The following is a 15,965-nucleotide window of genomic DNA, read 5'->3' on the forward strand; positions in this document are numbered from 1 at the left end:
AATTCATAGAGACTCCATTCAAGTGTCTATCGCCATACTATCAGGTTTAAACTTTCCAAGAACTCTTCTAAGACATTTACCTTTGACCTTGACCTTCAGGGTCAATTATCAAAATCAAACCATTTCGTACTTATCACAGATGCTTTGCACTATATCTGTAACTGGAGTTTTTTAATGATCAGACAACCAGCCTAGAAAATTGTTAAAATACCAATAATTAGACACTGTACATGTTAATTAGACGTCTATTTTATCTATAAATAGTATATTAAAAGCATTTGCCTGCCAGCCTGTCTGACTGGCTGGCTGTCTGACTTTCTGTGCACGTTGTGTGTTAAATTTAAAAGTCTAATTTTAAGATGGATGATTTCCTCCAAGTCAGTGTCTTTGATGTTACTATTAGTGGCTTGTTGATACATTACACAAGCCAAAATGACCATGAGTAATATGCAAATAAGGTGTGAAATATCAGTAATATGCTCATAAGATATACAATGCCTGCAGTATGCATAAATTGTCAATACAAATATGCAAATAATGTACACAGTGCCTTAATATGCAAATGTGGGATACATTAGCCCTGGACATGTCTATATGGCACAAAAAAATCTCACTTCAGGTAGGATTCAGGACAGTTTGAGGTTATGTAGAATGAGAGTGCAAACATACCCTGATCCTGTTCTGATACTGTTTTGACTTAATAGGACAATCTGAGAGGTTTCCTGATTCAGAAACATTCCTGACTTCATTCTACGTGTGCATTCCATCATATGTGACATGTATATACACGCCATCTTGAAACCCTCCTGACTTCATCATATGTACAGTGTGTATGCGTTCCATCTTGAAACCCTCCTGTGTGTATGTGTTCAATCTTGAAACCCTCCTGTGTGTATGCATTACATCTTGAAACCCTCCTGTGTGTATGCGTTCCATCTTGAAACCCTCCTGTGTATGCGTTCCATCTTGATACCCTCCTGTGTGTATGTGTTCCATCTTGAAACCCTCCTGTGTGTATGAATTCTATCTAGAAACCTTCCTGACTTCATCATATTTACTGTGCATATGCATTCCATCTAGAAACCTTCCTGTGTGTATGGGTTCCATCTTGAAACCCTCCTGTGTGTATGCATTCCATCTAGAAACCTTCCTGACTTCATCAGATTGTAAAGACAACTATTTTTAGTTTCCCTTTCCCATGTTGAATACTTCATATATTGTAAAATTGTTATAATATATGTATATATATTTCTGGGAATAAAGAAGAAGAAGATCATATGTACTGTGTGTATATGGGTTCCATCTAGAAACCTTCCTGACTTCATCATATGTACTGACAGTCGTGTGTATATGTTTCATCTTGAAACCCTCCTGACCTCATCCTATGTACTGTTGTGCATGTGTTGATCAAAGATCAAAATCCTGGCATGTATCAGTGCTGACAATATACAAGTTCACAATACCATGTGTAGATATTAAATAACTTTATACAAAATGATTATAATGCGCATTTTTATAAATCTGTATCTCATATTGCAGACCATTCAAGAGAGACATGGTAGTAAGTAAGCAAATTAATAAACTTTGATCAAAAGGCAAGTTCCAGAGAATTGATGACCAGGAACTCAGCACTCCATCAATACAACTGTACACCATAGTTGTATACCTTTAGCACACAGTAGAACTTTGATAGAGTGTCAATAGCCGCCACTGCTCCAGTTTTTATATCTTGACTATCTGTACTTCATGTTTTATTTTTTATTGGTACTATTCTACTATTTTTACGACTCTAGTTTTTATCTCTTTTCTGTGTAGGTATTGTATTTTTTATGCATTTTATATCATGCTTGAAAATCCATTAATGGCTGAATTGGTTTCAATCAATCAATCAATCAATCAATATTGTGACAGGTTACATACAGGTCACGTAATAGCAATTGTAGGCTCTTGTTTATATCCATAAGATACTACAGTGTGTGTATTACAGCCAAACTGTGAAGAACTCTGGCTGCATGTACAAGTATATTACATTTCAGCATTACTTCTGATAATCTCTGATAATCTCTTTGTGTACATACGTGGCTGCTTCATTGACTTTCCCAATTCTATTTTTTTTTTCACATTTGTATTAACTACAGCTTTTTTATCCTGATCTGAGATGTTTTCTTTTCAACATGAAAATACTGAGATTTGCAACTACAGTTAAATTAATGTTCTTTTGGGAGATTCAAATGCGATGACATAACACGTCTCCCACTGGATTTAAGACATTTTTTCCACAGTGAAAAGTTAGCAATAAAACGAGGCACTGTACAGACAGATGCATCTGTTCATTCTCACATGCATCTGTCCATCCTCATATGCATTTGTCTGTCCTCATATGCATCTATATCTGTCTGTCTGTCCGCATCTATCTGTCTGTCCTCACATGCATCTATCTGTCTGTCTGTCCTCATATGCATCTATCTGTCTGTCCTCACATGCATCTATCTGTCTGTCTGTCCTCATATGCATCTATCTGTCTGTCTGTCCTCACATGCATCTATCTGTCTGTCTGTCCTCATATGCATCTATCTGTCTGTCTGTCCTCACATGCATCTATCTGTCTGTCTGTCCTCACATGCATCTATCTGTCTGTCCTCACATGCATCTATCTGTCTGTCCTCATATGCTACTGTTTGTCCTCACATTCATTAGTCCTTCCTCGTATGCATCTGTCTGTCCTTGTAGTCTATTCATAAAACTACTTGCACTTTTGTTTATAACTGAACAACCTATCATTTGGATCTGTTTATTAAAGGCAGTAAACCAAACTTTCATTTCAAATATACAATAAAACACTGTGACAGTCATTAAAGAGTATGATGTAAAGCAGTTATGAGTTATGATATCATATCATCTCTAGTGTTATTAGGAAAGCAAACAATATTTTATAGTAATATTGACATGAAATACTGATAAGCTTCTGATGTTTCATGATATACACAGTGTATACATATATAATTTATAATGAAGTATCCGATTTCATGGAAACCTTCCACCAGATATTAAATTCATAATGATTTTGTCTATGTCTGTGTGAACTTAGGTATCTGTCTTGTATTAAAGGGATAATATAGCTTGCCATTGGTATTACAGTTTAAAGCTGTTATAGAGTACATTAAAACATCTACTAATGAAGTTTTTGTGGGAAGTTATTTTAAACTCATTCTACATTTAACAAAATATGTATGATTTATCATTTTAAACACTCAAGTGAGTGGAAACATTAAATGTTAAACATGCAATATTATATTCTTCCTTCGAGTTGATCTTTTTCAAACAAGATTAATTATTAAAGTGACTAGCAATACCTTCTGATACTGTCAATAGGAGACCATTTTAATTTAATGTATTGGTTGTTGTGGTATCAGTTTCCATAAATGAAATGGTTTGGTGTGATTTTCATTTTCTCAGAAATTATGAGAGTTTGGGCCCTTGTTACCATGTCAATGGAGAACACTGTATATGATGAGATGTAACATAATATACAATACATATTAACAGTTTGTCATTCTTTGGTAATTAAGTACAAAAATAATCATCACCTCTGTGGCTGGCTTTGTCAGGGGTAAGATTACAAATGTGTAAAATGTTTGTTATTGTGCTTACAATAACAAACTTTTCATATTTTGTAGCTTTTTGCAATGTATTGAGTTACAAACACAGACTTGGTATATGTTATTTTACTCTGATTTTTCAAGTAGGAAGGCATGATAAAAATTTTCATTGGTTTATATTAACTTTCAATTTGAATTCAGTACAGCTCTCAGTGGTAATTTCAAATTCAGAACCAATATTGGTGCTAAAAACACATGGAGACTGGTCTTGATGAAGGATTTCTTGATTAGAACAGTAATTGAATGCCAGGAGGTATTGAGGGTGTTACTTTATCTTAGTGTATCAAGATATTTTGATAAGAAATCATAAACTTTATCTTATTTAGTCAGGCAAGGGGTGTAACTTTATTACCACAACTAAACTGAGGTTCAGTAGTGCTATAGGCATGGTGAAATGTGTGTGTGTGTGTGTGATTTATGTCAAAAACTGCCAGACCGATTGCCTAGGTATTTGGTGGGGACATTACTTAGGGCGTGAACATGTAGATGGGAAATTGTTCAAATGAAAATGATTGCATTGATGATGTGCATTTTGGGTAAAAAAAACTTAAACTCCAAAACTATAGGGCAGATTGGCCTGAAATTTGTTTGGAACATTCTTGGGATGTGTAGATTTTGAATTGTTCATGACGAGGTGATTCCATCAGTCATATGCAAATTAGGTCTAAAAATGTGTCTTTTTGGTCAAAAGTATATAATTCCAAAACTACTGTGTGGATTGGGGTGAATTTGGTAGGAGCATCCTTAGGGGTGTTTAGATTAAGAATTGTTCATGACATGATGATACCATCAGTGATATGCAAATAAGGTCTAAAAAAGTTTGTTCTTTTAGTCAAAAATCTATAATTCCAAAACTACTAAGCAGATTGGGATGAAATTTTATGGGGATGCCTATGGTGATGTGTACATGAAGATGTATTCACAACATGATCATCCTACCAGTGATATGTAAATTAGGTCTAAAAATCTCAATTTTGGTCAAAAACTTGATGAATGGGCTGAAACTTTGTGGGGATATTTCTGGAGGTGTTATTCTGCAGTTACTGTTCAAAACATTTTGACAAAACTGGCCCTAGCCACCATGGCTATGCTCTTATCAACAGTGAAATGATGATGCACATTACAAAGATAACAACAGGGATGCGTAGGTAAATGAATAAAGAATAAACAAATGTATGTAGGTAAATATACCTAGAAACAAGACCATGCCCATAGCAACAGTCAATGGTGGTGTATATTTCAAAGATAACAAAAGGTATAATGCAGTGCAATTTTAGAAAGGCATGGGATGTTACTATATCTTAGTATATTGAAATAATTTGATAAGAGTTTATCAGTTTTAATTTAGTCAGGCATGGGGTGTTACTTTATTTTTGTATATTGAGATATTTCGATAAGAATTCATAAACTTTTATTTCAGTGGTCATGGGGTGTTACTTTATCTTTAGTGTATGCACTGGCAAATGTAATCTGGCATTACACACTTTTATTCAACATCTTCGCCCATGTAAAAGTTTCTTCTCAGACGCGTATTGCTTAATCACTTTTGCCATAAGACAAAGACGCCAAAGAGAAGCCATTTCTTGTTTTCATCTTGTTCCCATAAGCTCTGTTAAATCTCTATTGTTTCACGTGGGAACTTGCTCCATCAAGTGGAGCTTGTTTTGGCCACAGGCAATTAAATAAAAAGAAAATAACATCTTATCAAAAATTGTGATTTAAATTTCCAAGATTCTTTTGTAATGGAAGCTGTTTAAATCATAATCATAACGTTAATGTACATTCCCTATTGCATAAACACTATCTTGGGATGTAAAAGAAAATGTTACAGTCTCAATACGGGTATTTGTGCCTGTATGCATCTTGAATTTATGTGTACCATTAAATTCCCTTGTGCATACTTCTGTATTGGGGCAGTCATACATAATGGATGACAATTTACAATGTTGATAATTCACAAACATTTAGATCCAGAGTAAAAAACTCATTGTAGACTTTTAGATTTGGATGTTATTCATTTCAAAAGTTTGGGTGAAAATTTCTCTGATTCACAAAAAAATGTGAATGTAATTATGTTAACTTTGTATATCTGAAATCACTTCTGCCAAAACTGGCAAGAAACTGACAATTACTCTTTGTATGAACTATGTGAGAAACTGAGGAGAAATTTATTTTTCTCCCATAATCCTTGTGAGAACTTCCTTTCTCACAACCTTCCTGCTCGAATACTTGCTTCTGAGTTCTAATTAGTTGAATTGGCAAAGGCTTATAGTTTAGTGACAACATGAATCATAAAAATCTTTGGATGACTTTCCTAGTATCCTCAAGTATACATTAATTTTTTTCTAAATCTCTACAATTAAATGACAATAGTAAGAGCCATGATTATCAAATCAGATTGAAATCATAAATATGATTTCACGGCTATTTGGACAGCTCTCTCTCTCTCTCTCTCTCTCTCTCTCTCTCTCTCTCTCTCTCTCCAATATTGATACTGAATAGCTTTTACCTAACAAATGAATGTAATCACTGTCTATTTCACACACAGAGAGCGAGACAGGCTAACAGGGAGAGATGAGGAAGTCATTTGACTTACATATACATTATTATATTGTAAAAGATGAATAATCTATAATTTATTGATAAAGAAGTAGTTTATTCACCTCATAGCATCTCTATTGATTACGGATGACTGTTCATCATATGAAATATTCAATGTTTGAGTTAGTAGTTAGCATGATCTTAAACCTGATAAAGCAGGGGTATGATAAAACAGACTATAAACGATGATAAAAACTTATGCATCTTGTAATGGCGTGAGCATAGATTCTGTTAACAAGCCACAGTAAATGTATGTTGTAAAATAATATGTCAGAACCATTACTTTCCCCGATTTTTCTTTGCTATTACTGGCACTGGTATAATTTTGTTATTCTCCAATATTTTTCTTCATTAAGTTGGAAAATACTTGTGACCAAAGGATTGTCACTACTCGTCTTTCGACTCATAATTACAAAGACACCTCAGGTCACTAATATTTTCCCTGGCTGAACAAAGAAAAAATATTTGGGAATAACATTTAATTATTGTTATTTGTGTATTTCAGAACACTGGGACCAATTCATAATGTGTGGTGTCATTCTACTCGGTGGATGGGCCATCAACTATTTCCCGTTTTTCCTCCTTGAAAGAACCTTATTCTTACATCACTACCTGCCAGCTTTGTTGTACAAAATCATGCTACTGTGTGTACTTTTGGAGCTTGTATATACATATGTATTAAGGTAAGAACAAACACTCTATTTAACATAATAATCTGTAAAACGTTAACCATGATTGCATAATGCTTCTTAGAAAAGAGTTTGTCTACATATAGATTTGATATATCAAATTTTCATATACCCAGTATCGATTCCAGGCAATAATTTTCCATATCATGCCCTGGCACACTTTTCCCAAATATGGCAAGTGGCGGATTTTATCGATAAAATTATCCATTTGTTCAGTGATTTGGCTTTGTTAATTTATTCACTATTTTTACTTTTTTGTGAATAAAATAATATTTCACTGCCAATTTATGTGATCATGTGATTCAAATAAATTAATGTTTCTGTGCCACTACATGGGGTATATGATTTTTCGGACCTCAGTAGTATGTCTTATGGGCCTTCTAAAAGTTGGGGCATAAAGATTATTACTGGAAGCCTATACCATTACAAACCTTACCCTTGGTATTAAGATAAGACACACGTCTTTAATACATCACCATTTTTATTATTATTATTATTATAGTCTATAATTCGGACAACAATGTCTATATAAATATATGTTACAGAAACGCTACATGACTGATGTTCTTAAATATAAGAACATTTACCATTATAGACAACTTGACTGTATTGATGTAATGTTCTCATTATCTTGCATTTATTTTTGATAACATACTTTAATACAGAATACTATCTCCTAGAATGACATTGTATAGGAAGAGTGACGTACCTCATGTAGGTTAAAAGGTTTTTATGACTTCAGAGTCATTTTCTACATTTCTATTTTACATGTAAAAACAATGGGAGGCTTGGATAAGTGATCACTAACCTTTCACTGATGGATCATAGTTGTTATCATAGAAAACGAAATATTGATAAATAGCAAAAGTCTGTTACTGGTAATCTTACATCCCTGGTTTTGTAGTATCAATAACCTTTCATCATTTTTCATTATATTTTGCCCAGTGATATGAACATCAAAACTTTAATAAGTTATTAAATACCATAAAGTTGATAATTAGTGCGAGAGTGAATGTTTATAGGACTGGATAGTTTCAAAAGAAAATTCTTCTCATGCACAGAGTCAAAAAAAAAAAAATTGGGATGCAAATTCCATGTTTGGTAACATCTCATCAGTATTGTCAGAAATGTACTAGAGTGGGCTGTTATTATATACCACTTGTCTTTGAAGAGATAACACAGATGTGACATGAAAATGTCAATTAGACAAAGAGGATGAATTGTATAGATGCATGTTGAAGGAAACCATAAGTATCCACCAGGAGAAACCCAGTATAAATCGGTATGCTGGCATCGAGATCCCAGCTCATGTTACATGTCTCTTCTGAGAAACGTGATAACTGCCCATTGTAGTACACCCCTGATGATATGTTGACAGGACATCAGCAAAAATTTAGAAATTACTTCCAAAGATTTTTTTACTCAGTGAGTAGATATTTTCTTTAGAAATTGACAATTAATGGCTAATATTTGTAACATATGCCAGAGGGTATATACACCCACCTACCTACAGTTTGGCAAGCACAGAAATAAAATGTTGCATTGAAATAGTCATAACATTAATCTTAAGAGAATATAAATATATCTTTGATGGGAAAATGATACTCCCTCCTGATTTATGACTACCTCAAGGCATCATGGATTAAAAGTAGCCATAATCCAGGTCACTTATCTGAGTATTTGCCTCTCAAAACAGTGATTTCAGGGGCCCCTTGTTTGGCAGACTATCAAAATAATCATATCAGAAAGATGGGACTGCAGAAGACATCCAAAACATCTCAGCTCAGTAGAAGAAATTATGTGTCTAGTACAACTTATTAATGTAATATTTGAAACAAGTTTAGAAATTTATTGCCTTGTGTTGACGTGAAATAAATTTTCCAAAAGCATTAAATTTTATAATTCATGAGGACAAACAAATATTATGTTCTAATACTGGCTTCAAAAATTAATTAATAATATTGAATTGTGTATACAAATGAATGAAATTTCTGACTGGTTTCACACTTACAATTCATTTTGTAGAAAATTTGTATAATATATGAAAATTTTAATCATGTTTTTTAAATAATTAAGTCTGAAATGGATGGCGTATCACGACTCACATGTCGGAAACGCCTCGGTAAAACCAAACTATGGATAACCCGAGTTCATCAATAGGCAAGTCGGGTTGTTGACAATCTCTAAATCTGTTTGCAATGTCAACTGCAATAGGATTATAAAAGTTGTAACAGCTGATAACGTCCCTTGACTCAAACGATTCACTCCTTGAAAGTAATTAACCTTGCACTCGGAACTACAGTTTTTCTCGTTCCATAGTTAGTTAAATAATTTTTTTAAAAATTAAGCACAGAGATACTTAAATAGCAAATTCCCATATCTGATGTCCATATACCACATGTAACACCGTCAATGTATGTTGCACAGTGTATCCTAATGTTGTGATCGCGATCGGATCATGACCTTTCACCCAAGCCAGTTGTGCCTTGTGGTGGAGTAACACACTCACTAGTACTTGCACACATTCGGTCGACAGCATTTCAGTCTTGACCTAGTACCTGTACCAGCAACGACTCAGGCTTATCAGATGTAATTACAAAAAGCAAACACTTAGTTATGGTAATGAGCTGATAGATCACACATGTAGGTTATGGAAAAATGTTCCAAAAGTGTAAACATGTACATGTATTATGAAAACAAAATTAATCTGGTTCATACATGATATGATGTACATTTATGAAATTATGATAATTGGTGGACAGAAAAATGGAACTGATTTTTCAAAGTGGAAAACATTGAGTACTGAACTTAAATTATCATATGAGAAAATGACACTTCAGTTATTCAAGTTTCAATTTATTGCATGAATTATCAATATTTTCATCACTATATTTTTGACACTTAATGGGATACACCACTTCAATTTGACTCCCTTGATCCCCATAGATTGGTGAAATTAAACCATTATTGTTATTCTGAAAGTGTAGACATAAAATTCTGGGAAACAATGATGGGTGATTTGTAACAGTCATTTTAGAAGTGTACATGTAGTGCCTTCAATTAGTGAAAAACATATAGGACAATGATGATATGCTGAATATAATATATCTTTTTCACACACTGTGCTACAGTACTGCCCTTTTATAACACACATAAGTTTATCCCTATTTTTTTCTGTTTCTCGTTACTTTTCAATGGCAGCTATGGGTCGGTCAATTTTGTTTTTTTTAAAAGTAAAAAAATAAATAACCATCTTCATGTTTCGCTGCCTTTCCTTTTCCTCCTCTCTATCTTCTTTTTATTGGATTCCTGGTAACAAGCCCTTTCCAAACTTCTGTTCATAATTGTCATGTTTTCAGCCCCCTACCTGAATAACTCCCTTCGTGAAAGAAATGCTCTGTTCGTGAACAAGTGTTGTCATTGCTGCCATGACTGTAGATGATGTTAACACTAACAGTCCAGACACTTGCTTATTCTTACCAAAGAAGGCACTGTTTAGCAAAATGTGAAGGGCAGGTGAAAATTCAGGTATTGAGAAACAGAAAAAAATTAAGCAATATTGTTAGCACATCTTAGACGTTATGTTACAGAAAAGTGTGGTACAAGTGTCTGTTACTGAATTCTCTATAGTTTGATATATATCCAGCAATAAACAAAAAGTATCTTCCTTTATGATGTACATTTTGCATTTGGAATCTGTACATTCCTTATAAACATGTTAATGATTAAACTTTAAATTTAGGAGGGGTGCATTTTTGTGCAGAAATCAAAATGATAGTATGCTAGGATTGCAAGTAAGAACATGTCTTGATTCGATTGGTACCTTCAAGTCAAAATAGTATGCTAGGATTGCAAGTAAGTATATGTCTAAGTATAAGTCAAAACAGTACAAATGTACATAGGGTACATTTAAGCAGTTAATTGTTGATTCAACAACACAATGAATTTAAAATCAAATAGAGACCCCTAACCTGATGACATCATAAATTATGGTTGCTAACACACAACCTACGTCACAACTGAAGTTAAAATGAAATGTAAACATTTTTTGAAATTTTGACTGATGTATTGACAGATTTACCATCATGGAACCATGCTGTGTTCTATCAAACTATTCAATTATTACTGATAGCTGCAGGCATTTATTGATACCTGTAGGTGGAAAAAGCAATTAGTAAATCGACGATTTATTTTAAAACTTCTATGATTATTTTACCCATGTCAGTGACATTTGATGAATGTCATCATCTTCAACAGTTACTATTTGTGATTATTGTAGATTTAAAAATGATTTAAAGTTTTCATCAATGCAGTCAGAGTTCTCAGATCTAAACTACAGTGATGACCTGCAATTTTTAGCCACAAATAGACACTGCCCCCAGGCTTCTGTGTATGGTTTCAAATTTTGTTTAATATAGCACAAAGGTGACATTATTATATTAAGAGGCAAATGTGTACCACCTTAGTGTGCTTGATCACATTTGGTCAAATGTATTTAGTGATAGAAAATGACATGTAATTTTGAAAGTTGCAATTGTTTGATAAGCAAAATATATTAGATTTCCCAAGTGTAATTAATCAAAATCATGTTTCTTTCATTATCATTCTTGTGGGATTCAATTCAAAATTTGTTATTTCATGAATACTATGTAATACAGGAAGTAGACAAGGCCTAATAAAAAAAATTGTGTGGTTCGGTTACGCTCAATTTTAGAATAGGTGGGGTAGATAGATTTTTTTATTTTATTTATTTCATTATATTTTTTTCTGTGTGAGTGTCTAGTTCAGGTTTACCATTGTTTTCCGAAGGGTCTCTGTGTTGTTTATTTCTTCCTATCAGATGTACAGCTATTACAGATTGGAAGACAAGTTTTAGAGTGTCTTTTCCAGTTGATGTCAGTTTCCACATCCACTATTTCTTGTGAGACTTCACAATTTTTGCGATTTTATTATTCTTTCTTGGACACGTAAAAATAAGTTTAGGATCGACAGTGAAAAGCTGGGGGGGGGGGGGGGGGGGGTAATCGGAACCAAACAATTATTTTTTTTTAGGCCCAATCATTTATTACAACTATGTATTCATTTAGGAATAGAATAGGTAATTGAGGAATCCTTCAGGGCATTCCTTTAGGACATTCTAGAAGTATTCTATAAAAAACCATTGATAATACTGTAGGGTTCCTTTAGGATATTCTAGAAGTATTCTATAAGAATCCATTGATAATACTGTAGGGTTCCTTTAGGATATTCTAGAAGTATTCTATAAGAATCCATTGATAATACTGTAGGGTTCCTTTAGGATATTCTAGAAGTATTCTATAAGAATCCATTGATAATACTGTAGGGTTCCTTTAAGATATTCTAGAAGTATTCTATAAGAATCCATTGATAATACTGTAGGGTTCCTTTAGGATATTCTAGAAGTATTCTACAAGGCTTCTTAAGTAAACCTATAGGGTTCCTCTAGGACAGTCTAGAAGTATTCTATAAGAATACTTTGATAATTGTGTAGGTTTCTGTTAGGGCAATCTATCAGAAGTCTATAAGAATCAGTAGTCTTATGTGGTTTCTATCAAACACCCTATATTAATGCTATTATTTATCTTAAAAATTGTGTAGGAATCATGTAAAAATTCATTTACAACCTTGTAGGATTTCTGTAGGACCAAAAGAAATGTTTTTGGAAAGGGGCCAAAACATATTGGGTCATTATCAGGATGCTGGTGGGTATCTTTCTTCTGATGCGTGGGATTTATTTTTTGAAAACACATAAAATAAAATTTATGCTCACAATTGAAACTGTGAACTGTTGTTACTGGTTTACATTTGTACAAAAATTAGACAGCATGTTACTCTATAGCCGACAGTATAAGTACATTAAACCTAAAACATGTATTCTTTGGAGATATGATTTCCGTTAAACAGATTGTTTGTTTGATTGCCATTATATTATGATACTGGATTTAATTTCCATGTGAAGGCCTCATACAATTTTAACAAAAGTATGATGATGAATGCCACAGAGAGAAACGTCAGACTTTCATTGATTCACTCTTTTGGCATAATTAAAGAAACTATGAAACATAAATTGACTAAGGTTGACATTAGACCCAATATATATGATAACAATGCGAAACACCAAATTAAATGAACTTTATACAATATTTGGTTGCCCTAAGCAAATTATATATCATAGTAATATTGAAGTTACTCACCCGTGTCAACTTTAATTTCACAATTCGTATCAAATACGGATTGTATCTGCTAACACACAGTAGACAAATGATTATTAGAAAATAGTAGATAGAAGCTATAAAGTGATAGTGTAACTTGAATTCTATCATTCAAAGGCAGAATGCACCACCAGGATCTATTTACTTGAAAAACTGAATTTGTCCGGTGACCCCCTGATTTGGTTTCTTGATTTTAACTGAGAATGGGGTTTGGTATATACTTATTTAATACAAAAAATGGCAAAACAATGGCTGTTGTGTACTCTGCACCTAAGCTGAAATGTACTCTACACATTAGCTGATGTGTACTTGCACCAAACTTTCCACATCTTTGGTATGTCTTCAGACTTTAATATAAGCATAGATAGATGTTGGAGACACTGTCCAATGTCTATGATAGGGCATCAAAAACATATTAAAACAATATATATATTTAGTTACCTCTTTTTTTGAGGGATATTGAAAGTTTCAGCTTAGAATTATCTTCTTATAACCAGAATTGTCATATTTTGATCAGTAAAATAGAATGCAAGAGTTGTCATGAGATTTGCCAAGCCATTATGCAGACCATGATTTATCAGCTTTATCTGATTCTTCAGTAAGCAATCATTCAATTTGGCAATATATTGGTAAGTGTTAATGTTGATAGCCAGGGAGGATGAGAAATATGCATTGACTGAAATGTAGATTGCCATGTACAGATTTAAATGAATTCCCTATAGGGCTTACATACATTTTGTATTTTGAGAGATGTAGGTGATAGAAGAGAGAAGAAATGATTGCATTGACCAATATATACAATAGTCTCAGTCAAAACTTCTGCAAATCATCAGCTTACGGATGATTCCGTCTGTTCAATACACACAAAATTCCCCATGTCTTGACAAGTGTTCCATAATGTACATGTGATGAGATGAAGAAAACTGTAATGTATGTTATCTTCTTGTAATGACAGTCTTTTGAAATTTGTGAAAAAAGGATTGAAAATGAAACATTGTGTAACACATTAATCAATTGATACAGTATTACAAATATCAATTTTGTGATAAAATTGAATATGTTCAAGCCCGATAAGTTAAAAGTATTAACCAGGTATGAAATTCAAAGTGTTTTATACATCAGATTATTCCAGAATAAAGTCAATTATTGCGCTGTTGTTGAATGTAATATTTCAATAACTTTACATGGTCCTGTGCTAGTACATGTACAAGTATACGTAATCATGATGATGATGATGATGATGATGATGATGATGATAAAGAGTTAAACTTTATATAATGTGCTCATTCTATGGAGAGCTCCAGGTGCTAAAAAAGGGATGAGTAACAAACTGTGGATAATATACAGATAAGGCCTAATAAAAAATTGTGTGGTTCCGATTACACTCAATTTTAGAATAGATGGGGTTGGTAGATTTTTTAATTTTTATTTTATTATATATATTTTTTCATGTGTGAGTGTCTAGTTCAGGTTTTCCATTGTTTTCCATATGATGTTTGTGTTATTTATTTCTTCCTATCAGATGTACAGCTATTACAGGTTGGAAGAACAGTTTTATATTGGATTTTTTAAGTTGATGTCATTTTCCGCATCCACTATTTCTCCTGAAACTTCCAAATTTTTGCGATTATATTACTTTTTTCTTGAATACGTAAAAATAAGTTTAGGGTGGGCAGTGAAAAGCTAGGTGGGGTCGGGTAACCAGAACCAAACAATTACTTTTTTAGGCCTAAGTTAATTTTGATAACATGACTGGATGTCAATGATTTGTGAAAATAGTCTTCTAACCTGTATGCTGTATGCTCCTGGACCATCATAATACATCCACATATATGTATATATCATGTACATGTCATTAAGCAAAGTAAGCAATATGAAGATATTTAGATGGAAAATGTGATACGTGATCCATTAAATGAAGGCAGTCCTGAGAATGTCTTGACTGCAATGACTTTTCTTTTATATGTACTCAACAATGTTTAATGAGTCGCCAATCATTTGTTATTAAGTCATATAATACAAGTGTTTGGTAAATTTCAACTTAATTTCAGGTCGTCTACGCTCAATGCATCATACTTACAGTGGCAGTAATGACACTGCAATTCCTTGACATTTCCTATTACTAATGTTTTTTATATACCAATCTGTCAAGGGTCAGATGTAAAGACACACATTGCTGACATCCACTCTTACACTATTTCCCTGATCCCCTTCAAAAGTTATTGCAAATTGACAGCCTGCGTGATAAATTGTGTCACTACTGATTGATTGAATACAGCATGTAGTCACACACTGTGTAAAGACTAAAGTTACACACCATAAAACCTATGACTATATCTGTTTCAGTTCCACCAATTTTATTTGACTGAAGAATATTTTTATTGCAACCTGAGTTTATTTTGTCAAAATATTTTTAATGCCATCTATTAAAAGTCTGTTTGCCACAACATTTTTAATTTAGCCATGTTTATTTGTAAATGGAAATCTGAATTTTAATGATGGGACATTGTATCAAAGAATGTCTTAAAATGGTCATGTTTACACATTGGAATGAAAAAATTGATATCCCAACATTAAAAGGAAACACATCAAGAAGTATTAGCGCCAAGTATGTATTTCCACCATACTGTATCAGTTGTCATTAATCTAGTTCAGTTCTTTACTTTCCCTGTTTGTAACAGGCCCCATTTGTCCATGGTCTGATGTTAGCAGTTGTATATGAGCTACATATACATATGACCACAGCAGGACAGATACAAAACTCATGACCAATGGGGACATTC

The 15,965-nt window shown here is 33.2% G+C and overlaps 1 protein-coding gene across 1 annotated transcript in view; it reads left to right on the top strand.

The window, feature by feature from the left end:
- LOC144441094 (protein O-mannosyl-transferase 1-like) overlaps nt 1-15,965 on the top strand; it is a 63,069-nt gene that overhangs the window by 41,306 nt on the left and 5,798 nt on the right. Inside the window, exon 17 of the mRNA XM_078130624.1 lies at nt 6,766-6,943. Coding sequence (XP_077986750.1) covers nt 6,766-6,943 — 178 coding nt within the window. The remainder of the gene's footprint in view (nt 1-6,765; nt 6,944-15,965) is intronic.

This window comes from Glandiceps talaboti, chromosome 10 (assembly GCF_964340395.1).
Source record: "Glandiceps talaboti chromosome 10, keGlaTala1.1, whole genome shotgun sequence".
NCBI lineage: Eukaryota > Metazoa > Hemichordata > Enteropneusta > Spengelidae > Glandiceps > Glandiceps talaboti.